Source organism: Platalea leucorodia (genome assembly GCF_965183815.1).
Source record: "Platalea leucorodia genome assembly, chromosome: 1".
NCBI classification, from domain to species: domain Eukaryota; kingdom Metazoa; phylum Chordata; class Aves; order Pelecaniformes; family Threskiornithidae; genus Platalea; species Platalea leucorodia.
In genome coordinates this window covers 40,301,451-40,328,787 of record NC_138823.1, presented here as the reverse complement: position 1 = coordinate 40,328,787, position 27,337 = coordinate 40,301,451, and the positions used below count along the sequence as shown (strand labels likewise).

The following is a 27,337-nucleotide window of genomic DNA, read 5'->3' as shown; positions in this document are numbered from 1 at the left end:
CCTTCCTCTTTGCTTTGTACATTATATTATTCTTATATTGCATTCTCTGGTATGTTCTAGGAATCCTACGCCTTCTCATAATCATACTTCATTTTTAACCTCCTCCTGACCCAGGTTCTCTCTCCTGTGTCTCTCCTATGCCCAGTGCTTTCAGCTGTAGGGCTATTACATCCTAACGTAATTTAGTTCCTTGTGGTCCTGTAGAAGTCATGTTCTACAGCACTCTCTTCCTAATTAACTTTTTTTTTTTTACTGCTTCCCTGACCAGGTAACAGTTTTTTTGTTTGTGGAACCTTATACTCCGGAATAAATCTGCTTTACACAACTGTTCTTTTCATTTTGGGATCAGTTTTGGCTAGCTAGAGGACAGAAATTGCAAAGTACTTCGGGAACATGAGAAAGCAAACAGCAAAATGTTAGAGATTTGTAGAGCTCTAAGAAACTTCTCCCAGTGAAGATGGGAATTTCCATAAATTATAAGGATAGGCAAGTATGCAAGTGGTTTGGAAAAGAGTTGGGTTTTTTTGCTTTTTAGATATCACTTTTGAAACTTACTTTTACATGCTCTGAAAGTTAGCAGCTCTGGAATTCAAGTTCAGTAACACAAAAGTTAGAAATTGTGAAGATGGGTGAGTTAAACTGTCTATACAGAAATAACCACTACTGGCATTCTCTTTTTTTTTGTTTGTTTTTTGTTTGTTTGTTTAAGGTTTTTTGTTTGTTTGTTTTAAAGTACTTCTTTGCCTCTCATAGTCTGGAAGACAGCTTGAACACTGCTTGCTTCTGAAATGGCAATACCCACTTGGTTCTGCAGGTTGCTGAAACAACAGCTTGGACAGGTGAAAAGTGCCTTCTGTGTCTCAGCCAGGTCCTCAGACAGTTCTGCCTTAACAAAGAACATGGATGGGTTAATGATGTCAGCTACTGTCCTAGTACCGGCAGGCATCTGCTTTCTTGCGAGAAGGAAAGGTGAGGATTTAGCTACTTCTCAGAAGAGCGCTACCCCTGGGGAGAAAAAGAGGGGGAAGAGTTACGGACCTCATCCCACTGATGTACAAGCAGGGGCTGAATCTGGCGAGTACAAGGAAAATCTCTTCAGCACTAGCTCTTACCATTTCGTTTATCTGGTTCCTTACCCACCCTTGCAATTCTTCTAATTAATCTCTGTATTATTGGGTTTAACTAAAAAGCATCGGGTAGTGTATTAAATACTTCAGTGAAGTCCAGAGAGATGATGCCTGCTCTAAGTCCTCTGTATAGAAAACCAATTATCCACAAAATTTACCAGTTCAGGCTGGTGCAATGTATTTTTGGCAACTACCACCTTTTCAATTTACTTCCATATCTTCAAGTATTCATCCTTCAAAATATGTATGTTCTCAGAACATGTAACTTCAGTAAAGTTTAGTCCGAGGTAGAACTTAATCTTAAAAGCCATACACAGAAATATAAATCTCAGGCTGCTTTATTGAAGTTTTGTATATTGTGCAATGTGGGTTATCTTTTGCACTCCTCACACACCCCCCTAGTCAAATACATATCCTGGATGAGCAGAATCTGGTTCTTACTTCTTCTGGGTCTTACCTCCTTCAGTTTGGTGTATAGAACTATCTTAATGCTTTCCTACTTGAAAGGGAAGTGGTAGAAAAAAGCAGCTTTCCAAATCTAATCTGACACAATACTGTTTTGCAGTAGTTTTGTAATTATTTGACTATTGTCACTACCATTTAATGCATAAATTAAAAGTTGTATTCAGTTTGGGGATACAATATGGTGTATTTCATAGAGACATTAATGAGGTATCTTGCTAAAATGCCTTGCAGAAGGTGATTGGTTTTATTTTCCTCAGGGCAAGCTTCAGTGTTCTTTGGCAGAAGTCTGTGTATCATGGAACAGCAGCTGGTAACAGGCTGTAGGAAAGCACTGTCTGGTGAGTGGAACATGCCTTAATGCTTGTAAAAAATAATCTGATTTATCCATACTTTGTTGGAGAAAAAAAAAAAAAAAGGTAGTTGACACTTAATACGTGTAAAAATATTTTTAAGATACAGTGTATATTTGTATTTATTATTTCCCCCCAAAACATTACTTGTTTACGACCAAAGTGCGTACACAGATGTAGGGACCCCAGTATCTCCCCTGATCCTGTTTCTCTCAGCTGCCCGCGGAGATGCTCCTGGAGAGCAGCGGTTATTCACCCCTCTCCTTGCACGCAGGGGTTCTCTGCAGCTCTCGCAGCCCGTTTACCTTTGCCAAGGGGGATTATCGCGGGGCCGAGCCCCTCTCCCCGGGGGCCCTTCCCAGCTCCCACCCGCCGGGGTCAGCGGGGCCGGCGGGCCCTCCCGGCACAACGGCGCTGCCAGGGAGGGACCCCCGCCCCCCGCACCGCCTGCCAGCGGCCGCGGCGGCGATGAAACCCCAGCGCCCGCCGCGGGCACCCGCGCCCCTCGCCGCCCGCGGGGAAGCCCGCTCGCCCCGCCCGCGCCCCGGGGGCAGAGGGAGGGAAAGGGGCTCCCCGAGGCACCTCCCGTCGCCCCCCGGCAGCGGGCACCCAGCCGCTGCCCGCGGGACGCCCCGCGGCACAGGGGCCCGGCCGCCTCCCGCCCACCCCGGGACCCCCCGCCGCCCCCGGCACCGCGCAGGCCGCGAACAATGGCCCGCCCGCCCCCGGGCCCCCCGGCCGCCGCACGGGCGGGTGCTCCGGGGCCGCCCCCGCCCGCCCCGCCGCTCGGCGGCCGCCCTTCCCCCGCCCCGCCCCGCCCCGCCCCGCCGCAGCCGCCCAAGTCCCTTGAACTTTCCCCGGGCGCTCGCAACAAGCGGCCCGCGCCGGGCGGCCTCGGCCGCCGCTGCCCGCGCAGCGCCCCCGCCGGGTCCGCCTCCAGCACCGCCCGCCTCGGCACCTCCGAAACCCCTGCGCACCGCCCACCCAGCGACCCTCCGCGCCCCTTCCCCCGGCGCGGCGCCCCGAGCGGAGCCCGCCGCCGCCCCCGCTCCTCTCCCCCTCGCACCTACCACAGCCCCCCCCGCCCGCCCTCAGCCGCCCTCCCTAGCACGCCCACCCGCGGCACCCCTCCAGCCCCCCGCCTCCCCGCACGCCTTCCCTCTGCCCACCCCCGCCCCGGTCCGCACACGCCCACCCCCGTCCCCTGCCCCTTCCCCAGAGCCGGACCCGCGCCGCGCCGGGCAGACCCCCCCGCCGCCGCCGGCTCCTCTCCCCGGGGCAGCGCCGACCTCCCCGCGCTCCTTCCCGCCGCCGAGGAGGAACCCCCTCAACAAAGGAAGGGGAGCAGCGAAAGGCGGGACACACGCACACGCACACACACGCCCGGCCGCTCCGTCCGGATGCGGTGAGCCCCCCGCTTCGCCTCCGGGGCCGCGTCAGCGCGGGAGGGAAGCGGCGGAGAAGCGGCGGCTCTCGGGCGGCGCGGCGCGGCGCGGCCAGCTGCCACCATGGGCTGCTGCACCGGGCGCTGCACGCTGATCTTCCTCTGCTCGCTGCAGCTGGTGAGTGCCCGGCCGCCCGCCCCGGGGCACGCTGCGGCTTCGCGGGGGTGGGCGGGAAGGGACGGGCGCTCTCCCCCTCCCCGGGGCACGGCCGCCGGGGCCACGGAGCGGCGCTGACCGAGCGGCGGAGCTGTCCGCGCCGTGTGCGAGCGCTGGCTGCCGGCCCCGCTCCCGCCGCCCCGACGGCCCGCCCGCGCCCGCTCCTCGCCCCCGACCCGTAAGTTTTGCAGTGCGAGAGCGGCCCGGTGGCTGGGGAGGGGGCAGGCGGCGGGCCGGGGCGGGCAGGGGCGGCTGCCGCGGCGCCTCAGCCCGGGCGGCTGTCAGCGCTCCCCGCCCGAGGGAGGGAGGCTCCCCCGCCCCGGCAGGCTCGCTCCCCGCCGGTGCGGGCAGGGGCTTCCCCCGTCTGCTGAAATTAGGCGCCGAGGAGAAGAGCGAGGAGGACGGTGCCCCCGCCCGGCCGGCAGCCGGTGCCCGCGGGGCGGCGGCGGGTCCCCGGGGCGGGCGGCGGGGCCCGGGCCGGGCGCTGCTGGGCGCGGCCGCCTCCCCTGTCAGCGCCGTGGGGCGGGGTGCGGGAGAAACACCCCCATCGCCGCCTCTTCCCCTCTTCCCTGTTCATAACCTGTGTAAAAGCGGGGTCCGCCGGCCCTCTCCCGTGACTTCTGTGGGGATTGCTTTCCTCTGAGTAAATATTCCTCAGCGTGCAATTGAAACAACAGGACGGTGCATCTTCTTCTCTTTGTTTACTGAAGTTGGCATATTTGTTTCCGAGAAAAGAGTTGTCGAGACAAAACACTGCCAAACAATAATAATCCTTCCTCTGGCTCATTAGCGGGATGATAAAATAATGCTCTTCCTTTAACAGTAGTCCCTGGTCCCAAGAGTATTTTAAAAGATTTTTCTCTTTTCTAGTGACTCAGAGTCATCATTTTGCCACATGATCTTTCTTAAGATGAGTGCTGTTCCTTCTGTGTGTGTCTGTAAAGAAGAAAAGCGGGATGCGTTTACTGTTGGTTGTTTTTTTTTCCTAATCCTTTGCTAATCTTTCTAGTTTTCTGTTACAGCACTTTGAAAACGCTTCTGTTTCAGGCGTAATACACTTAAACGCAATATGTGCAGTTACTTCATGTGAAGATCCTCATTCGTTTTCAAGGCTTTATGCCAGATTCTCAGCCTGGGTAGGCTGGTGCACCCCCATTGTTTCCAGTGCGAGTCTGGACCTTATTCAGATGTGCTTTAGTGTGACGGAGCTAAGTGGGGTATAAGTACTTCAATAGCACAACCTTGCCAAAAAGCAGAGAAGACGTGCGGTTTGTACTTTTAGTGTGAGGAAAGCTTTGTTTATACATTTCTGGCCTTTTTTTTTTTTTTTTTTTTTTCTTGTTTTGCACGAGTTTTGCAGATACTGTCCTATCGACTGCGGCAGAATCACTCCTGATTTACTTCAGTGCCTGCGGGAGGGGAAACAAACCCTTTTTCCTCAAATATATCTCTTTGCCAGTTATGAAGGTTATAACAACTGTATTTACTATTCTGTAGAATTACTTGGAGGCTCTAAAAATTGAAGTACAGTGTGAATAGCCGCCATAATCTGCAGAGAGATGCATATAGAGTCTTTTGGAAAAAGATTCGTATTTTATAAAAGACCTATGAGATGATATAACAACTTTCAAAAATTACTTTAATGCATAGTTTTTTCTACTGTACTTACTTGTTTTATAATAATGTTCCACTGTCATATCCACATCTTTCAGGCACTGATGAATGTTTGTATGGCAAAATGCTTTCATTTTAATTTATTTTTAAATAAAAGTCGTGTTTTAGATCCAAGAAGTAATCTAGTAGACGTGAACTTAAAGCTCAGGTACTCTCTGGGATCTCAGTGGTGGTAGTGTTCAGTTTATATCGGTAGAAGTTGTTGCCACAGGCGGTTTTAGATCTTTTTCTAACATCTCAGAGGTGAAGAGTATAAAGCATGTACAACAGAACTGCATCTCTGGACATTTCTGTCATTAAGCGAGATTTATTTTACTTTGCATCTGTTTATGGAGGAGTGAAAGAGGTATTACTGACTGTGGACAACATTTAGATTAAATGTTACGAAACCCAAAGCACTTGTAGTGCTAATGTGTAGCATTTCAGGAGTACAGATGCTTTATACCATTTGAGGAAAAACTTTAGAAAAGGAGACAGATGGGCAGGTATTTTAAAATAAAGAAAGTTGTTCACCTCATATTCTGGTCATGTCAGAAGAGGGCCTGGGAACAGATGAGGCTTAACCTTAATACTAACCTTTAGATATCACCTGAGAAAGTGATATCTTAAAAAACACAGTTGGCAACACCTTTTATAGGATACATCTACTATGTAGATTCTCTTTGGTATAAGATGATGTGAAGTAAAAAAGCCAAATTCCTGGAAACATGTTCATACCAAAGATTTGGTTCTTGTTCGAAAGAAAGGTCAGTGCTTAGTGGCCTCAAAGCACAGTTTCTTGAGTCCCTAAAGCTGTCATCTTCTCTAACTTTTGCCTAGGCTGCATGTTTCTATGTTGCTGGGATGAAGAGAACAAGAGTTATTGCATGACAGTTGATAAAATACCCTTTCTCTAACGACAATACATTAAGTGTATTAACTTCAAGAAGGTTTGTTTGTAATTATTGGTGCTGTTTGTCAGTTGGAGGATTTTGACATAAAGATGACAATAATACCAGTTTTCAGTTATGTTTTGATCCATGAAAATGTTTATTTCTGACTGACAGCTTTTATGTTTTATAATAAACACATTTTAATGTTGAACTCGGTAAGCCCAAGGACAGTCTGTAGTTAGTCTTCTACCGTTTAATGATAACCACATTCCTAAACGTGAATCCATATCGTTGTGTATAATACAGGATTCCGCAAATAATCACCGAGACAGGGGGCTAGGTGGCACCAGGTCAGGAAGAACTGTAAGCCGCGTGGTCTCCTTGAACCTCTGCAGGTGGACTCTGCTTCTGAAAGCCAAGGGAATTTTGCACAAGGAGAACACCATCGCGCTCCCTCCCAGCCCCTCCACCGTGATCCTCCACTGTTTTGCTCTTCCCGACTGAAGCGCTGTCATATGCCATTTCCAAAGTTGTCAAGCTAAGAACTCAGAAATGCGTGTGTATCTTTTTGTGCGTAAATCTGTCATTAAGACTATTAGGTGCTACATATACATCGGGAAAATATATCATAAGGATATATGAATCCTTTGGATTGCAGCCATAATTCTTACTGGTGCCACTAGAAGTCTCAGATGTTGGCCTTGTCTTTACTAGAAAATTAAAGCAGCTGCCAGAGACAGTGCCTGTGCTAGTGTAGCCACCATGCCATAAAATACCGCAACATGAAAATGTTGGGAAAATAAAACAAATTCAAAAAATATTAAATTCTGGAAGGGGTAAATTGACAAGGAATTGCAGAGAGATTTAGCTGTGTGAATCCAATTGATGTTAATACGTGTCACACAGTGAAAACCTTCATGCTGCTTTGAAAATGTGCTTCTGAGAAACTACCATTGCAGGATAATTTTGTGGCAACATTTACAGTAAGTAGAAGTTTTTGGTACCTAGAAGTATACAGATCTACAAACACAAAGAACTCTAAGTAACAGAGATCGTGAATGAGATTTTTCAAAGCGGTGAAGGGAAGATTAATGGAAAGCGCATGGCTAAGTCCCCTTCATTGCTTTGACAATCTCATTTCAGTGTTTATCCTTGGACTTTCCTGCACTGTGTTCATTGTGTAGGTCTTGATTTAGAAGTGTATGTTTTATCCAGTATAGCTAGTGTAAAACAGGCTGTTCCCTATTAACCTGTTACTTTCCAAATAACTTAAGTGTCAGCAGACCGCACTGGAAAATGATTCCAGTGGAAACACAGCTTCTGGGTGTTAATGTTTTGACTAGCGATTGTTTGGGGAGTGCAGCTGATCATTTTAACAGACTAATTCCTCTCAATATTCAGAAGATTTACGTTTGTGATTGCCATCAACATTAATTATACTGATGTATGTAAATCCTTACGCTTGGAGATAAGACTATATCCATTAGACTGAACGATAACGTTTCATCATTTGTTACTGTACATAGTGGAATTTCAGCAGTTATGTGGGGAAGTGATATATGCCATGCATAGATTTTAATTGCATTTTAAAATGCTTTATAAAGCTGGAAACTCTAACTTACGATTTTTGCTCTCTGCTTGTATGTTAGAACTGACAGATAACAGTTATTCCGTTAACAGCTCAGGGATTCCAGGGATTTGATAAATTTGAGAAAGTAAAATCTTTGAACCGGTAAATTGCTGCATCTTTTTATGTTGGTAGAAGAATCACTGGCCCATTGATCTGGAGATGAAGCATCTGTCCACTGATAAAGGAGGAGGAAGTATGAGGGGGTGCCTATTGTACTAGCAGGGCTGGAGGAGGCTTGGGATTTTAGCCCCAAACAATGCGCTGGTTGCAGGATGTTGCCCTTTCTGTTAAGGCAGCTGATGTGGGAACGGTGTTTTGCTCCAATAACTCAAACGACATCCCCAAAACATGTAACCTTTGCTGGTGGCTGTGCCTAAGAGGCTGATACGCTTGTTGTACGGGTGTATAAGTGCATTTAACATTAAGATTGGGAGTAATAACACTGCATCCAGTAGCACTACTTGAGTTAAATCTTTGCAATCCAAAAAATGTATGAGACTATATCATTTTTAGGATCTTTCTCATCAGGGACAAAAGAGTAACAACTAGCAATAAGTGTTTTTCACGTTGTGTTTTTGGTTTATTTTACAAAATTGTTGGGAGATAGCTGTTAGTAAAACACACATTCCCAGTGCAACAGCGCTGTAGTGTTTAACCACTCCACGCACCAGAAATTCAGCCTCAGTAGCGAAATCGCCTCCTGCCAAAGCTGCACGTAATACTTCTTTCAGTGCAGTGATCCAAAGTTGGGAGTTCAAAACTTGAAGAACCTTGAACTTTCAGAGCTCTCTGAAATTTCTGAACTGGGTGAATTTCTTAAAGAAGCCATGCAGCTCTTGCTTAGTTTTAGGCTCTGTTCACCACAGCAGGCTATTTTTCTGCAATTCCTTGCTGCTCTATGACTGACGGTCAATTGTCATATAAACATTTAATGAATATTTTTACAATGATGAAGTGAAAGAGTTAAGATTTCAATGAAAAAATGACAATTAATTCACTGAAAATTGGGCATTATATAGCTATCCTTCCTGTCTATAAGATCAGTAAGTTTTGGAAATAATTATTTTAAGAACATTGGAATATGCTGCTGATCTGCTTCTATTTCAAGATCTGCCACATTCTGCCAAGACACACTTCTTGGGACTAGGAATCAAAGACTGTGTTTTTGGAAGTCATTGAAATTCAGAAGGATAGTATTGTTGGATCCAAATGGAATTTGGGTAGGACTTGCAGAACTTGAACACACAATAGGTTTATGTGTGGAGATCATATGGGATTGACTGCACTTGCAGTTGATTAGCTGTTTTTTAAATCTTGCTGATTTTGTGAGGTTTGGATCTAAAATAAAAACTTGTAAGACTAAGTAATCGTAGGTCATGTTTTCAATCTGTATGTATCTTACATGCATCTTACAGGTATAAAATGGATCCTTTTAGTTTTGGGGCCAACAAGTTGACAAATAAATAATAAAATCACAACTCTCTAATTTTTCAGGTAAAAATGTTGCATTTTGGCTCCTCTATAATATCCAAATTACTCTTCCACATAAATAAATTAATTTAATTAACTAGGTGAGCAAAGAGAGAGTCAAACCAGTCACACAGATCATTGGACCTGATATGGCACAAGAAAAGTGAGTGGAGGTTTTGTCCTTCATCTGAATAGGACCGGAATCAATTCACACATTCAATACAGATTTTGGTAAGATGGTCTGTTCTTGGATGTGCTCGGTGAAAAGAGGAGAGGCAGTGGACCAGGATGCAACAAGGGGGAAATTCTAATTAAATATTAGGAAAAAAAATTCACAGTGAGAGCAGTCATACATTGGATCATGTTTTCCAGAGAAGTTGTGGAAATTCCATCCTTGAATAAATTCAAAACCCAGCTGAACATAGCTCTGAAAAACCTGGTCTAACTGAAGTGTATCTGATGTTGAATTTGGCCCACCTATGAGTAAAGGTTTTACCAGATGACCTCCAGAGATTCCTTTCAACTTAGGTTATCCTGTGATTATAGCCAGAGCATAAGGAATAAGGGCCTTCAGTTCTTTATTAGGAGCGTATTTAAAATACACAGTAATTTGGGTTGTTTTGAAATAATTAGTTTCTTAATTTGTTGTGGGCATAATACTGTGGAAATGGGCTTGATATGGCAATAACAATCCTAGTAATCAGTTGTATCTCTTGCAATCAAACTTCAGCATTAAATTAAATGAGAAGTACCTGTGATGGCCTTGTCATTTATTATTCCACAAATAATAATTCTGTGATACAATGTAGTATGTCAGATCTTTTGAACTCATTACTGTTGAAGCAAAATATATTTCATTCATTCAGTCCTGTAATTAATTGCTAAGCAGTCATTTTGGGGCAAAGAGCCTGTTATTTCTATCTGTATGGGGAAATGAGCTGCACATTTTCGGTTCTAGATGAGTAATACAAAGGAGCAGTAACAGGTGACTGCATGTTTCAAGAGACTGAAAATATGACAGAGTTTTTCACCTGTAGGTCACATTTTGAAATTCACTGCAAGTTAGATGAGGGCAAATGTCATTATGGTTTATACGAAATGTTAGTGGTCTTGATATTGTGCCAATATAAAAATACAATCTCCCTATTAGCCCTAATTTCCACCTTTTATGTTATAATAGGAGGGTCAAGGTTGGTGGCCGTGGTACTGTGAAGACCAAAGTGATCTTTTTGCCAGTGTTTTCTTCAGGTCATCTTTTCAGGGGTGCTAGCAGGACAGCATAATGAAGTTTGCACTGCCTTCGCTCATACTGGACATGGTATCTTTGCTAGGGATGTCAGCATAGGGAGGCATTTGTAGGCTTTATGAATCACATTAAATCAAAGTGAAAAATAATGTTGATTACATTGATTTTGTGTAAATTTAATCTTTTCCATTGGTCAGAAAGAAGAACATTTCTTACTTCTTTTCATTTAGTACATTTTGCCTTGAAAATAGAATTCGGGCAATAGCAAATGGAAAATGTCTCACTTTGAATCTTGAAGCAGCTCAGATTTGTCTAAGATGAAACAGTTTTCTCCTCATCTATCAAGAGCAGTTAATGCATACCTTCCTAAAGGGTATGCCAGCAGGTTTTGGATCATACGCTGCTACACTTAGCGAGACCTGCAATTCCTTGACAGAGCAGTGCCAGCAGCACTATGACAGGTTTTAGTATGTCATGGGCTTTTTTTTTTTTTCCCCATGCGTGACCAGTGAAATCTTTGTAATCTCACTACAGATCTGTGCCTTTGGTAGGCCTGTAAAAGACAGTGGTAAGCTGGATTTAATCACTGTTCTCTGATCTCAGGAACATAGAGAGTGCTTAAGACCCTGGTAATAAAAAGGTAGTAAAAGATTTTATTTTAGTCTTTTTACTTTTTACTATACTTCCTTATCATCTTGTCTTTCTTCAAACACACCCATACCGTGCATGTAATCTCAGCTCAGATGGATTTTTTAATGCTGTGGTGATTTGGGACTTGTTCTTACAAGTTGCTGAGTGCCCTCCAGCTCTCATTAAAGTTGCTGAAAGTCATTCTGTTACATATAGGCTCTTTATAATGATAGGTTCAAGCAAAAGCAGCAGTGAACCCCATCCACCTAGTGAAGGCCAGCATTGCAGTAAAAGGAAAGGAAAAAGAAAAGTTTTCTACTTAATAGAACAACCGGTTTCCACCAGACAAATATCCCTTACAGAAATTAACAAAGTAGTAAAATTGAAAATTTTATGAAATTCAAAAAGAAGATAATTGTAAAACAATTATTTATGATGAGAGTGACTCTCTTGAATAATCACAGTAGGTTCTTCCACAGATCTCTCCAAAGGGGGTTGAGAGAAAGGTTTTTTTATTTCATCAGTACAGAAGTTTTGGCTGAGGGTAAGTATAAATGTATGTAAAGAGCATGTGTTTGACAATGAGCCAAATGGAACTTCCCTAAGGAGGGCTTTGACACCCACCAAAGAAGCTACAGATAAAGCAAAGCAAGAATAATAATTAGGAGATGAACCATGAGCAGAAAGATCCTGAAATGCTGAAATGTAGTGAGGGAGATTATGTGGGAGCATGGGATGAAAAGTGTAGAAAGGTGCATTTAGATGAGTGTAAAGAAAGTGGGACATGGAAGCCGTCTTCAGCAGACAGATGAAAATTGGCTCTGTGTGTGCGAGGAATTCCTGTCCTAGGCTTCACTGAAAATAAGTTCTTAATAAAAAAATTTTTATCCATCTTTTCTAACATGCTGCTGCTGATAAACCAGTTTCTCACTATTCTATTGTAAAGTTACTGTGTTAGCGTCAGACCTTGTGAATAAAAAGAGCCAAGGAAGCAAACCCGTATTATGATGATATTTTCTAGGGAGATTGGAATGAATGGCAGTCTTTCTCACCCAACTTTAGTTTTTGCCTTTGGTTGAGCCTTGAAGCTGTTCTGGGAATGCTGCAGCCTCACTGCCCTGTCGGCAGTTCCCGGAACCTCATGTGAGCAAAGCGCTGCTGGAGCGTACAAGCGTGCAGCTGAAGCTCAGCGCAAGCCACAGTGGAAATGAGTAGACACGTAAATCCTTATCGGCCTCGTGCATCCCTACAAAAGAAAAAACCCCAAACAATTGAGTGCAGATTTTTAGATGGATTGAAAAGAGCTCATAATGTGTCTAAATGCATTTTGGAAACAGGATTCTGTTAAAATGGAGTACATAGAGAAAAATCCTTTCGGAAGTTTAGTCTCCACAATCAAAGAATAAAAATCTGAAGAACTCTAAAGCTGGAAACTGTAGTGCATTATAATGCAGGAATAACATCACAAAAATATATAGTTCTACCTCTGCTTGTGAGCTATTTATTTTTTCCTGCTAAAAGCTTGCTGTATCTTTCTACTGCAGAGCGAGCAGAGTGTTTCATTTCTCTAACATGTATTTTTTTCTTGAATTAAGTAGACTTCATCAAGGTAAGTGTGTTTAGATTTTAACTGGAACAGAAACCTTGCTGCTCCTACAGATTGAATAATTTACATCATAGAAACCTCAAAAGCCTCTCTGCCCTCTAATGCAGATGGAGCTACTCAGAAAACTGGAGAGAGGGGGTCTCCTCATGGAGATCCCCCGAGCTACTGAAGATTCTTTAATCAGTCTATAGTCAGCCAGCTGTACGTTTGTAAGATGCCTGTTTTAGTGTACCCACCAACACGTGCATTCAGGAAGCGTTAAAAATGCCCAGATTTGGAAGATATTTTCTCCAATTCCCGCTGTTTCCAGTTAATTCTTATGTTGGTGAAAGTTGCAGACTGGTGCTCAGCCTCAGCCGCCTTCTGATAAACTGTTTCTGTTCTCATCAACAGGAAACTCTTGGCTCCAGTGCCTAGCTGTGAAATGATAACGCCATTTCCATTCTCCCATTCCTCTTTTTTCTTGAGCCAGATGATTTGTTCCCAGCTCTCCTCCCAGCTATTTCAGGACAAGTTCCAAGTTCTGATCTTCATCTGTTTTATCAAAGTAGGATTCAGATCCTGTTCCTCCCAACCCCAAACCAGTCAAGACTGTTAAAATTTACTTGTGGCTGTAAATGGGCTCAGTGAACATCAGGTTTAAGATTCTCCCCATCCTGAAAATATCCTGCACTTCTGTGGTTGAGTTCTCCCATAAACTGTGGCTAAAAATACTGCATCATTCTAGAGAACTGGAAAAAATGGCAAATGTGTTTGCAGTTACAAATGACAGATAGAATTCCTCGGTTAAAACAGACAGAGTAATTAATGCTGTTTAGCAGAGCACTTTCAAAAACAAGGATGAATCTCCAGTCTTAAGGATCTACATGTGTATTTCTCTAACTTCTCTTCCAGCATTATTAAGAAAAAGCAAAGGCATGCAGAAATGCATTTATGGTACTGTGGTTCATTTCTCTTCACTTGTAGGAAAATCAAGTTCGTGGTTGTTATCATCTGATTGATTTGCATCTATACAACATGAGTAAGATTTCTTTTAGTCTAAGCCACAGTTATTTCTGGTTCTTCACCTCGTGTTGGTTGCACAGCATTATAAAATGGTCTGGTTAGTTCAGAAAAGGCGGCAATGTGGACGAGTGATACCTGAAAAATGAACTAGTAGTGTGATTTACTGTAACGCTGTTGTCAGAGGACTTGCCAACAGGAATGTTGGAACGGAATGGAGAAAGTGCTTCCAAGTCTGAATTTACAATGACAAATTAGATGTATGAATGACGGTAGCCTAAATCCAAACTTTATTCAAATGTCACAAATGAGTTTAAGTATATTGAAGTATATTAGATGCCATGAATGGCTTTAAGTTGTATTACTAATGTATAATTTAATCATAGTGGTTTGATGAAAGCCAAAGCTGGCTGAGTTGTGCCAGAAGTAACCACAAAGTGCCAAAGTTTACTTAAATTGGATTAAGTGATGAAGCCCTTCATTTCTCTAATACGTATTTTTTCATGAGTTAAGTAGACATCATGAAGATAAGTGTGTTTAGATTTTAATTGTAACCAGTTACATCTGTGAATCTGTACAACTGTGAATGGTTGAGTGTACTGATGACTCAAAATGTAGCCTGTGCAGCTGAGATGCGGTGTGCCACCTTGCACAGCGGTGATGCAGGGTGCCTGAAGCCTTGTCCTTAACTGCAGTGTGGAGCGGCCACACCAGGATGTTAGCCAGTCCCATCACATTGGTACGTGCACCTTGTTGCTTGTTCTGTTGTGGGACAGGTACTAAACCTGTATCCACCCTGATCTGCTAAAATTTTCTACACACCCCACGTTTTTAAAAGAAGTGTATTGCATGATGGCTGGAGAATACTACTACAAGTAACCTCTTTTGGTCACATTTAACAAGCCTGGATCATCGAGAAAGAGGGTGGGAGAAACTGATGTCAAATAGTTTCATTGTGGTTTTGTATCCATGAAAGGTTCCGGGTTTCAGCACTCAGCCAGTATGTGATAACTTATTTGCACTGAAAGCTGAAGAACTGTTTCTGCAGAGCCTTGTGGCCAAAAGAGTGTCAAGGTTAATCTGAGATCTCACAGAGCAACAGATTCTGGCCTTGTCCTCATCCAGATAATAATTTCATTATTTGTTATTTAGCTTTCTTACGTATTTGGTTCCTTTGGCCTATCTGACCTGTGAAATTCTTGGCCATGTGAATCTCTTAGTTTTCTGTGAGATTTCTAGGCTGTAGTTAGATTTCTAGACTGAACTGTAGTTAGTAGGCATGCCAGGCATGGGGAGTGCTCCAGTACTGCTGGGGTTTCATTCTGCATATTCATCTGTTGAGAAGCCGAAGTAATTAACGCCCCAAATCCAGTGCTGGGTTTGCACTTTTAAAGATCATTTGAAGTACATTGCAGCTGAGGTTGGCTCTGGACTAGGATGTGTATCTGAAATGATACACCTTGCCTCAAGTGCTTACAAACCAAAACAGGTAATGGAGTCAGAAAAGGAAGCATGCAAATGTTTTGCTTTAGGCCCTACAGAAAGTCTCTGGAGTCCTAGTTCAGGCTGTTTTTCTACTTGGTGCTTCTTCATGTTTCTGCATACAGTTACCATAATTCCTTTTTTATATTGGCCACAAGTGACTATGAGCATCTTAACATTTTGCTGGCAAGTTGTCTTTATTTGGGTGGGCTCATAACTTGGAGAACACATTTCTTTTTAATTGTGTATTGTTTGCAAAGCACTTTAGAGGTGCTAAAATTCATTGCAAAGACAAAAATCTCTTTCTGTTTGAGGAGGAATGTATTAACTATGGATTCTCTGTTGGAAAGATTATTTTCAGGTGTTGACAGATTTGAGCTGATCCTGATAGGATTAGCCCTCCTGCAGAATGAGACTTGCAAATATCTACATCTGCACTGACTGCATGCTTAGTTGGGGATTCCCCCTCGCCTTGTCACCTCTGGACACAGGCTCTTAGAGAAGACAGGAGTCAGTCTCTTAAGGGTGTTCTGGAGAACGGGAAAATAAACAAGTGTGCCCAAAATGCTGGAACTGACCATCTGTGTACAGGGAAGGGACAATTTTGAGTCGGGGAAGAGTTTTGTTTTCTTTCTGCTGATTGATAGATAGAAGCACTGTTTAATTTGCAGTAAAAGAGCTGTGAGTTCATGGTTTTCTTGGTATGTTACCTTTGTCAACCCATTTGTTCAATTCAGTTTTCGGTAACCGGAACTGGCTAAGAAATTACAGCATATTCACTGCAACAGGGAGAAGAAATCCTAATCTCTTAGGAGGCAAACCTTATTTTTGCATGTACCTTTTACTCTGAATGACAAAAGCACATCTGACAGTGAATCCCAACTATCTAGCAGAAGAGTAATTTCCAAGGCAACCCGTTCACATTCAATTCTCTTCCTCTAAAAAACAAAGCAATAAATTATGCTGGTGTTTAAGGGGTAATCTCTATGGCTTTAAAGAACATAAACTATCAGAAGCATACCAGTCTGACTGTGCTAAGTGTTGAGCCCCTCCTCTATGGGAGTGAGTAACCTCATCTCCCACTGAGAACAGCAGGAGTTACGGATACTCGTGTCCTTCCACTCAGGCATCACTACCCGGAGGGATCGAGCTGTAACCGAGGCAGCTGTGCCACTGACTGGGCTCGGTAAGTGCAGGCACTATTAGGGGGTGCCATTAGATGAAGTCATTGAACCATTAGGAAGCCTGCAAAAATGAGTACCCTCTTCTAAACTGAAAAGCGTTGTGGTTGAGTATATACTCATCGGACATCCTCAGGGGAAGATTTCTTTCACACATACTGACTCTGTCAGTGTTACCAGCCAGCATTTCACTAGCACGGAACTTAGCTTTGTAACATTTCATGGATCCCTACATCATGCTGAGTAGTGCTGGTCATCTATTATTAATATGCTCACATTTTTTGCTAGACTAAAAGTATCTTATTATCCATTTTCTTATTAAATCTTCCATTACTTCAAGATGCTTTCAAGGTCTGTTCTGCTCTCATTTTATTAGTTGGGAACAAAGGCTTTTCAAATGTCAGAAGTTAATATATGCTGATTTCTGGATAAGCGAGAAAATACCTCAGATTTTGAGGCCATTTTATTATGTAATCACGTCTTTAAGCTTCATATATGGGTTTTCTAAAATATTTCATTTGTGCTATTTGATTGCATATCTGTACACAATTACAGTTTTGCATTAGAAATACTGGGCGTTTGGCAAGGTGCGACTTTCTCTTGTTATCGTAACCAGTTATTCTTTGGCACGTATACAGAATTCAAAGACCTCTTAAGTTAGAGAATTAATGTTGTGTTTGCTTACACAAGTCGATGGAGACCGTCGCATGTTCGTTCTGCTTTGAGATGGCCAGAGGCAAGCCAGTTTGCATCTGGGAACCGTGGAGTTACCATGGTGTGGTGCGTTGGTTAATGAGCCTGCGGAGAATATTGCAGCTCAGGCAGTAGAGTGCTCATGCATCCACAAGGCTTCTGAACAGAAGCTGGTCTGTGTCTGGACAGGCTGGAGTATAGGCAAAGCAGTCAAACCCACTCTGGAAAAGATACGCACCTCAGCAAGGTTAATACTGTTACATAGATACTTATTCTCTAAAGAGATGTTGTTATCTGAGTTTCTCAGCTACTGACATTGAGGTATTTCCTGTTAATTCTGATTGAGGAATTGCTACCAGAGAGCCAAACATGTTGAGATGACGTTGTCACTGAACAACCTTGAACAAAGTTTGGACTCCAGTGATTTACATCTGCTAGATCACTTGCATCTTTCATTCCTTTCTCATGGGGGAAGCTAACAGGGCCTTTGTGTGGGGGTCTGTGGTATAATCAGGCTATTCACTTGAACATGAGAGCTGGGTCAGTGACCTGTCAACCAGTCTCATTCAGATTTTTGCATTGATGAAAGTAATAGTAATAATAGTTACTTACCCCATTCGAGGGCAACTGGCGTAAAAAGAGGAGAGTTAACAAAATGTGAGGACGCATTCTTTGACATGCTCAGGATGTGAAGCAGCTATTGCAAAGAGATACATTGGGAGAGCAGACTGGGTCCACCAGTTACTGCTTTGTTGGATTCCAGCGTATTGTTGGTTATTCTTGGGCAGCAGAATGGAATGGGCCATCTTAATCTATAATACTGTTGTAATGTGGTTTTAGGATTAGGTGAAAGGTAAGAATGAAGAGGAATATCATGACAGAGGAGAAGTACACCAGCACAATCTCAGGAGTGCTGCGTTAATATCCTGCTGCTGATGGCCAGGTGTATCTGGAGTGGTTTTGCCTTTGTCCCCCTGTGGCTGAAGCTCAGCAGAGAGGGGCAGATTCTTGGAACCGGATCAGAAATTGTATCATGCTTTCCAGAGTTCCCCTGCAAATCTCTTGCAATTTTGATTTCTGGAGTTCTGTTTTCTAAAACCCTACACAGGAGCTGTTGATGGAATAAACCTTCCCTTTATTATTTGGCTGATGTAGGCCTAATTTTAAGTGCACCACTTTTTCTCAGTTAATTTCTAGTTTAAAGATCTATTTTTTCCGTCCTCTTTGCAGGTTATTTTTAATCTTTTGGGAACTCTGAACTCTTTCCCACAGCTATGCTCAAAAGTGGATTTGTAGCCTTTTACTGCCATTGCTGCTAGTAGATCTTGCTTGAGGCCATAGGGAAGTTGGGACAAAGCCAGGGAAAAAACCCAGACTCATGACTCCCAGGCTCATGTCTTAAGCACAAGATCACCATTCGTCTTTTATAAGCCTTTCTTGTCTGGTGCTTTCGGATTCTCAGAAAAGTTGGCCTTGAGATTGAAGCATTCATGCTTTTTCATAGCACAAAGATAGATTTTTCCTTGGGAAAGTTTGGTTGCATCACGCTTGTCTGTTTATGAGCAATATGGTGTGTGGTGATGGTACAACTGAGATCATTATCACTTACTTTTTCTATTATTAGATCATTCAAAACTCACTTTCTCTGGCTCTCTAGCCTCTGTAAATCCATTAACATAAATGGAGTTATGGTCATGTATACTTGCTGAATATCAGTTTTAAGAGATGACGGCTGAATACTTGATGGTAAGCATCCTTCGCATATTTGAAAAATTGCTTTGACAATGAATGTGTATTTTTAAATATTTCTTACCTCCAAGTTTTAATAAAATGCTTAATAGGGTTTGAGATAATGGTGTCACTTGTTTGAAATATGTATATTTTAGTAGTTTCTCATACCACTATCTTCATTAGGGCATTTGTCCTCTACCCACTCTGCCTCCTTCATCCTTGTTCTGTTTTGGAAAGTGTAAACATCCTAAATGCAGCAGGACCCTCACAGTTTTTAGCAGAAGGCTGTTGTTACAGGGAAGGGTCAGAATAGTCCTGTAACTTCTGACCTTTCCAGAATGTGTTTTTATGTCTCCTTTGAAGGAGCATGGAGGGATGATGGTAAGGGAGTTGAAGGTGCGGCCAGCAAAAACAGATATGCTCACCATCATTTCCCTTTGTGTGTGAGAAGCAGCTGTGTTTAATGATTCTGCTTGTGGACAAGTGCATCGTTGTTGTTCAGATGACCACTGCACACCTTTCAAGGCAAGACCTGTTTATGGTGCTTGGCTGTTACATAGGATCAAGAGGCAATGGATGGACTTGAGACCAGAGTAACTCAGTTTCCCAGTATTTTTAAATAGATTTGTCTTTATATACCATTAAGGATTTATGTACCATTGGGAATGAGGTGTGTTTGACTATGATTAGCCAAGATTAGGGACAAGATGCGACACTGATTTTGTCAAGAGTACAAGTCTGTAATTATGGATGCCCCCACTTTGGCCTTCCTATTCTAATTTTTGTCTTTATTACATGTTTTGTATTACGGGAGAAAAGAAGAAACTATGCAGGATGTGACACTTATAACTTTATAAACATCTAACCTAGCTTGATGATCCTTGTGGGTCCCTTCCAACTCAGGATGTTCTATGATTCTATGATTCTAGTGCTGGGATCCACAGAGACATGATGTAGCTATTTATCAGTACTTTCTCTCATTTCTACCTATTCTCTGCACCCTGCAATCCCTCCAGGACATGTCAAAGAGGCCTCAGAGTTTGTAACAGTACCCCTGGATTCATTTCCAGAATTTGCAGTCTGTGACAGTCAAGATTCTATAGCAAAACCATGGATTCATAATGGGAACTTATGCGGGGGTGGGAGGGAGAAAATGCCATTTCCTCATATTTCAATGTTTTGCTTTGACTATTAATATTGAAGAAAAAAAACTTCAAAAAAACTAAGGGTGTGACCTAAAACCTATTAGAAATCAGTGGAACAGATCTCACTGATTTCAGGTTTTGGATTCAGCCCTGCACATATTTTTCTGCAATGCTTTTTGTGTTTTCCTTTTGTGTTTTCTTTTTTTCAGTCACTTAAATGCACTTTAGTAGAAATGCTGTGAGAGGCAAACTTTAGGCTACCCTGGCTGTGGTTTATTGAAAATCTCAACCATAATGACGCATTAACAGAATTCTTTGCATTTAGCGCTCTTACTTGACAGGGTAGAAACTTACCTGTGTCTGGAATCGTTGTCTAAAGACCTTTCCAGAGGTGTCAGGAGAGGCACTTTGTTTATGTGTTCTTCACCTCTCAGGAGAAAGGAAGGGCTGTGAGCCAAGTCTGCAACTCAGGGCTGGAACCAATGAATTCCACAGTGTCACACGAAAATGTTGGTAGAAAGTGAGAAACCATAATAAATGGGCACTTTTCTAAAAATGTAAGATAAGATTTTTGAAATACACATCATTTCAGTTCTTATCGCAAGGAGCGGTAAGAACTGGGGCAATGGGAATATCAAGAAGAAAGGCAAAACCTGAACAGCTGTAACAGTGTTTTCGGATACAGGTGCACTTTTCCACTTAGGCAGGTGAATAAAGCTTTGGCCTGGTTGCCTTCCTTTTTAAAAACAGGAGAATATTGTCACTGAAATTCCTGGAAAAAGGGTTATGATTCTGGTTTGGATGGTGCACACTTTCCCCTGTCTTGCCTCATTCAGGAATTATTTTTGCTTGCAAAGTATATATATGATATGGGTTAAACACTGCTCCATCTTTACTTTTTCATAAATACAGTAAATTTCTCAGGGATTAGGAATTCTGTCACAGGGATGTTTGATCAAGAACATATCATTTGTACAGTTGATTCTGTCTTGAGGTAGATGATCTCTTGTGGCTACTTCTGACCCTGATTTCAGAAATGGCCAAAAGGAAACGGGCACAAGCTGAAGAAAAACACATAACGACTTGCAACGTTATATTGGATATAAAGATCATATAATAAAGACCCTGGAACATGCAGATACTGTGGTGATATATATTGTCTAGGCTTTGTCTAAATTGCAGGCTACAGTCTTAGCCATACTGGCGTAGCATCCTTACAAGAGCCTTTTGGTGTAGGTGTGGCATATGCCAACAGGATTTTCATTTTTTTCTGCAGGCTGTTACACCACCTCTTTAAATGTATAAGCTTAGCTAAGACAGCTCTTATCTACTGACGCAACCATGTCCGTATCAAGGGCTTTGCCATCCTAGAGCGGTTACCTGTGGTGTTGAAGTTTTCATGTGAGCTAATAGAAATACAGGGCAGTTATGGCACAACTTTGTGATGCAAACTGGATAGTACCTGCCTATGCAAAAGTGAGCAACGTATTCAGCTGCTATCAATTCTGACATATGAATGTGAAAGCTCTCTGTGCTACTCCTAGTCCATGCAAAGTTATGAGGCAACCTTTTTCCTTTTAAAACAGTGAATTAAATGGTATGTTTTGAAGTGAGAATCTCATCAATGGCAAGCGGAAAATTGTGCACACCATTTGGACACTGATAATCAGAAAGGCCTTTTGTTAATTATTAATTAGGTCAAATATGTCTGTTTTATGCATGTATTATGTTCCTCTAAAAAGCAATTATCAAGGGTTCTAATAATGGCAGAAAATAAACAGCTGAAAGGATGGGAGGAAGGGCAATGGGAGGAGAAAAGAATATGGGTCTATTTTTGCATGTGAGGGTCTTTTTTCTGTTGCTGTATCATTACAGCCTTACTCTTTTAAAGTATCATCTGACCTCTGATACACATATTGATTCCAGGGGCACTCCTTGTTGCTTAGATTCTAAATAAAACAAGTAAGTCTGCTGGGGTCAGCTTCTCTGCTTCCATGTCTTTAGTCTGGAGAGTTCACAGTTTCTCACAAACTCGATGAAAGGCCCATTTCTGCTGAATGTCTGACAATGACTTAGAACCCTGTTTTCTCAGTCTTGGATTTTATGGTAGTTTCCCTCCATATACATGTTGTTCTGTTGCTATTTACTGAATGTACAAGGATGACCATGCCTTGGACTACACGAAGCCATTTACTGAGTGGGTATTGAATTGTATTGAATCATATTGAATCATATTTCATATTGAATCATTACAGTCAGCATGGGTTTATGAAAGGCAGGTCCTGCTTGACTAATTTGATCTCCTCCTATGACAAGGTGACCTGCTTAGTAGATGAGGGAAAGGCTGTGATGTTGTCTACCTGGACTTTAGTAAAGCCTTTCACACCATGTCCCACAGCATTCTCCTGGAGAAACTGGCTGCTCTTGGCTTGGACGGGCATACTCTTCACTGACTGAAAAACTGGCTGGCTGGCTGGGCCCTAAGAGTTGTGGTGAATGGAGTTAAATTCAGTTGGCGAGTGGTCACCAGTGGTATTCCCCAGGGCTCTGTACTGGGGCCACTTCTGTTTAATATCTTTATCAATGATCTGGGCAAGGGGATCGAGTGCACCCTCAGTAAGTTTGCAGATGACACCAAGTTGGGTGGGAGTGTTGATCTGCTGGAGGGTAGGAAGGCCCTAAGAGGGACCTGGACAGGCTGGATCAATGGGCCGGGGCCAACTGTATGACGATCAACAAGGCGAAGTGCCGGGTCCTGCACTTGGGTCACAACAACCCCAGGCAACTCTACAGGCTTGGGGAAGAGTGGCTGGAGAGCTGCCCAGAGGAAAAGGACCTGGGGGTGTTGGTTAACAGCTGGCTGAATATGAGCCAGCAATGTGTCCAGGTGGCCAAGAAGGCCAATGGCATCCTGGCTTGTATCAAAGTGTGGCCAGCAGGACCAGGGAAGTGATTGTCCCCCTGTACTCAGCACTGGTGAGGCTGCACCTTGAATACTGTGTTCAGTTTTGGGGCCCTCACTACAAGAAGGACATCGAGGTGCTGGAGCGTGTCCAAAGAAGGGCAAGGAAGGTAGTGAAGGGTCTAGAGCACAAGTCTTATGAGGAGCGGCTGAGGGAGCTGGGGTTGTTTAGTCTGGAGAAGAGGAGGCTGAGGGGAGACCTTATTGCTCTCTACAACTACCTGAAAGGAGGTTGTAGTGAGGTGGGGGTTGGTCTCTTCTCCCTAGTAACAAGTGATAGGATGAGAGGAAATGGCCTCAGGGGAGGTTTAGGCTGGATATTAGGAAGAACTTCTTCACTGAAAGGGTAGTCAGGCATTGGAACAGGCTGCCCAGGGAAGTGTTTGAGTCCCCATCCCTGGAGGTGTTGAAAAGCTGTGTAGATGTGGCACGTAGGGACATGGATTAGTGGTGGACTTGGCAGTGTTAAGTTTATGGTTGGACTTGATGATCTTAAGGGTCTTTTCCAACCTAAATGATTCTATGATTCTGTAAAAACTCCAGTTAGAGAAAGTATCAAGACTCAAGTAAGCCATTACTGAGGCCTCAGGGCAGTATCAGCCTATCTTTGTCTAACTTATTCATAAAAAAGTTATGGAAGTCTTGTCATTCTATTGCTTAAGTTTCTTTACAACTAGAAAATGTGTCCCAGTGCCTCTCCCAGATGCAGATGTACTTGGGAATGGTAGGGCAACTATCCCCTTCTCTCATTAAAATTGTCTGGGTGCGTGGGATGGCTATGCTGCTCATTCACACCGCTGTTATATCCAGTCCTGGTATATGTTAAATCTCTTCTGCTGCAATTCAAGACAATTATTTCCACTTCTTTTCCCTATTGATGTGCAACTTTCTTCTCTATAATAGCCCTTGATGGTTTTGGTTATTACAAATAGCTCTTCCAACAGTTTTCTTCAGACTGAACAGTTCAAATTCCTCTTTGGTTATGCTCCCTTGTTCCTGATTGTTCCTGTTGCCCTCCTCTGAATTTTTACCAATTGGTCCACATTGTTCTTGAAATGTGGTTCCCAAATCTGAAGTCAGGCCTCCAGCTGAGGCCTTTTCATTGAGTATAGAGAAAGAGTTACTATATATATTTTACAATTCTTACTCTTGTTGGTACATCTCTCTTTTTTTGGGGTTGTTTGAAGTAGTATGACACTGATGACTCATTTGGTTTATCTACTGTAAACTGCAGTCCTTTTCTTCAGAGCAGCTACCTAGCCTGCTGTTTCCTATCTGGTATTTATGCATGTACTGGTTTACACTGTATTCATATCTACTTACCATACTGAATTTCATTCTTCATCTTAGACCATTTCCCCATTCCATCAAGATAATTTTAAATACTATATTCCCTTCTAACATGACTACAATGGTTCCTGCCTTCACATCATCCATAAACTTAGTAAGTATATGTTTTATTCTAGCAGCCAAGTCATTAATGAATCTGTAAGATAATTTGCTCCGTGAAACCAGGACAAACCCTTCAGCAAGCCCAGTTAATCTATCTGTCAGTGACCATTGGTCAAAATTCTGCAGTGACTACAGAAATGGCTTTGGCTTTTACAACTTCTTTGAGGAACCATTCTGCTGATGGATCCTGAGACATGATCTATATGAGAAAGTGTAGCAAGAACATCTTTGCTAACCAAGCAAGGGAGGCTTTAGATTATGCTCTGGGCATGAGCTGGCAATTTGTGCTCGCAGCCCAGAAAGCCAACTGTATCCTGGGCTGCATGAAAAGAAGCATGGCCAGCAGGTTGAGGGAGGTGATTCTGCCCCTCTACTCTGCTCTGGTGAGACCCCACCTGGAGTACTGCATCCAGCTCTGGGGTCCTCAGTGCAGGAAGGACATGGACCTGTTGGAGCGGGTCCAGAGGAGGGCCACAAAAGTGATCGGAGGGTTGGAACACCTCTCCTGTGAGGAAAGGCTGAGAGAGTTGGGGTTGTTCAGCCTGGGGAAGAGAAGGCTGTGGGGAGACCTTATTGTGGCCTTTCAATACTTAAAGGGGGCTTATAAGAAAGATGGGGACAGACTTTTTAGCAGGGCCGCTAATGATAGGACAAGGGGTAATGGTTTTAAACTAAAAGAGGGTAGATTCAGACTAGGTATAAGGAAGAACTTTTTTACACTGAGGGTGGTGAAACACTGGACCGGGTTTCCCGGAGAGGTGGTAGATGCCCCATCCTTGGAAACATTCAAGGCCAGGTTGGATGCTCTGAGCAACATGATCTAGTTGAAGTTGTCCCTGCTCATTGCAGGGGGGTTGGACTAGATGATCTTTAAAGGTTTCTTCCAACCCAAACTATTCTGTAATTCTGTGTTCCCTGGGCTTGTGATCAAAGTCTGGAGCAAAGTTTAGCTGTGGGGGGCAGTAAGGAAGTGCCTCGTGGACAGCAACAATTCCCCTCTGAAAGCAGCAGGACTGGGGGCCCATTTTCAGGTGCCAGTACATATTGTCAGCCTTTGCACCAGTGACCATGAGACTGTAGATTTTAAAATCTTGAGAGAAGTGAACAAGACTTGCAGAATTATGATCCTAGCCTTCAGTACAGCAGACTTTGACTTGCTCATGGATCTGCTTGGGAGGATCCCATGGAGATGCGCTGAAGACCAAATGGGGGCCAGGAGAGCTGGTTTATCTTCAAGCACAATGAGGGTGGGGAACAGGCTTTTTAGAGGGACAGTGGTATCTCCATTCTTGCAGATATTCAGAACTGGATATTACAAATAGGTTTTATAGGAAAGAAGTTCTTTTAGCAGCTCTGCTTCAGCAGTCCACCAGTAATTTGGTATATAAGGAAGCTGGAAGAGGTTTTAGAAGAACAGAGAAGTGATTAATGTGGATATTGCTAGTGGAAAAGCCCACGTATTTGGAGAAAATAAAATTACTTGAGTGGCAATTTAGACTTTAATTAAGCTTCAGTGTCATGCAGTTATTTTCTTTGTCTTCACTTTAGGCTGCTAAATAAATATTTTTGAAACTGCACAACTAATAATGAATGTCTTCTCTTGGTGGCTTTGCGAATATCTACTAAGTAAATCCTCACAGAGGTATGTTCTAAAGTAATTTTCAGGAGAGATTTTCCCCTTGGTTGGAGTTTAGCCATGAACATTGCTGATAAGATACCATTGTAGTATGGGGTGCAAGCATGGTAAGACTTACAGATCTGCTGTAAGTTCCTAGGGGAAAATCTTGACACTACTGGACTTAACATTTTCATAGGTGTTTTTTTCCCTAACTCCTCAGCCTAATTTTTGAGAAGATGAGTCACACAGCTTATTCAGTTTGAAAACCATATTGTATCTGCAGCATGGCAATCTTCAGGGGGCTCTAGGATTTTTTTCTGCATATTGAGCACAGCATTTTGATATTGCCTCCTACTGGTTGGGGTTCTTTGAAGGCTCAAAGCTCACTGGAGTTTCAGAATGTTTCTAGTAAGGGCTTATTTTTAATTATCATCATTACTTCTTTATTTTCAGGATGTGCTCTGCTCTTTACAAACAAATAAAAGACCAGCATCTTGTTAATGACTTTAAGGTCAGCATGTCACCCAGCATCCACTCCCTGCGGACCTCCAAAACAAATGGTGATGCCGTTTCAAGGACTGTCACAAGCATAAGGTTAAATACACTTGCACTACGGGTTCTTTGGGATCAAAGGTTCACACGTGATCCTGTTGCTTTCCTGGCTGGTGAAAAAACAACCATAAAGAGAAGTGGTCAAAGGAATAAATGAGTACATACGCTCTTTTTTATTATCACAGTAATTTAGATCATTCTGTTCAGTCAGCGGAGTTCAAAGAGCCCAGTTTCAGATAACTGTCAATTTACTACTTAAATCTTAATCTCTTAGTTTGTACAACATCTGGCACCATGGGGCTGGAACACTGAGGCACATCCATAATAAAATTCATAGTATTTTCTACCTTGTGTAGATTAGAGTCTATGAACTATATAAACGTCTAAGGTATGCAACATAATGGTATGTTCTCTATCAGCAAAGTTAAGGTGTAAAGATCAAACTTTATACATTAACTCGTGGAGTGTCTCCATTAATACATTGGTTTAAGAAGGAACTACACTAGTGGTCACCTGTTTCTCACAGTCAATAAAATGTGTTCCCTGTGGGAGAGCTTCCATATTAATGATAGCTCATTCTGCAGCCAGATGTTTTAACAGCTAGGAAAGCAGAAGGATTTTTGGTAACTACTGATAACAGATCTGTCAATATTTTTCTTTTTCATCTTCTTTTTAATGCAAACTATAAAACTCTTGATGCTGTTGCCATACAGAGTGAAATATTACATGTTCCTCTACTATATGATGGTATTGTTTTACTTGAAAAAATTAGAACTAGTAAAGAAACAAAAGAAAAGAAAAGCTTCTTTTTTAATAGGCAAAAATATCTTCAGTAAGAAATTTTTGGC

The 27,337-nt window shown here is 42.8% G+C and overlaps 1 protein-coding gene across 1 annotated transcript in view; it reads left to right on the top strand.

Annotated features, from left to right (window-relative positions):
• Nucleotides 1-3,450: 3,450 nt before the first annotated feature.
• The window catches only part of NKAIN3 (sodium/potassium transporting ATPase interacting 3), a gene marked incomplete at both ends in the record, with an annotated part of 372,440 nt that continues 348,553 nt past the window's right edge, over nt 3,451-27,337 (top strand). The window contains one exon of the mRNA XM_082321687.1: nt 3,451-3,504. Within this exon, the coding sequence (XP_082177813.1) occupies nt 3,451-3,504 (54 nt within the window). The remainder of the gene's footprint in view (nt 3,505-27,337) is intronic.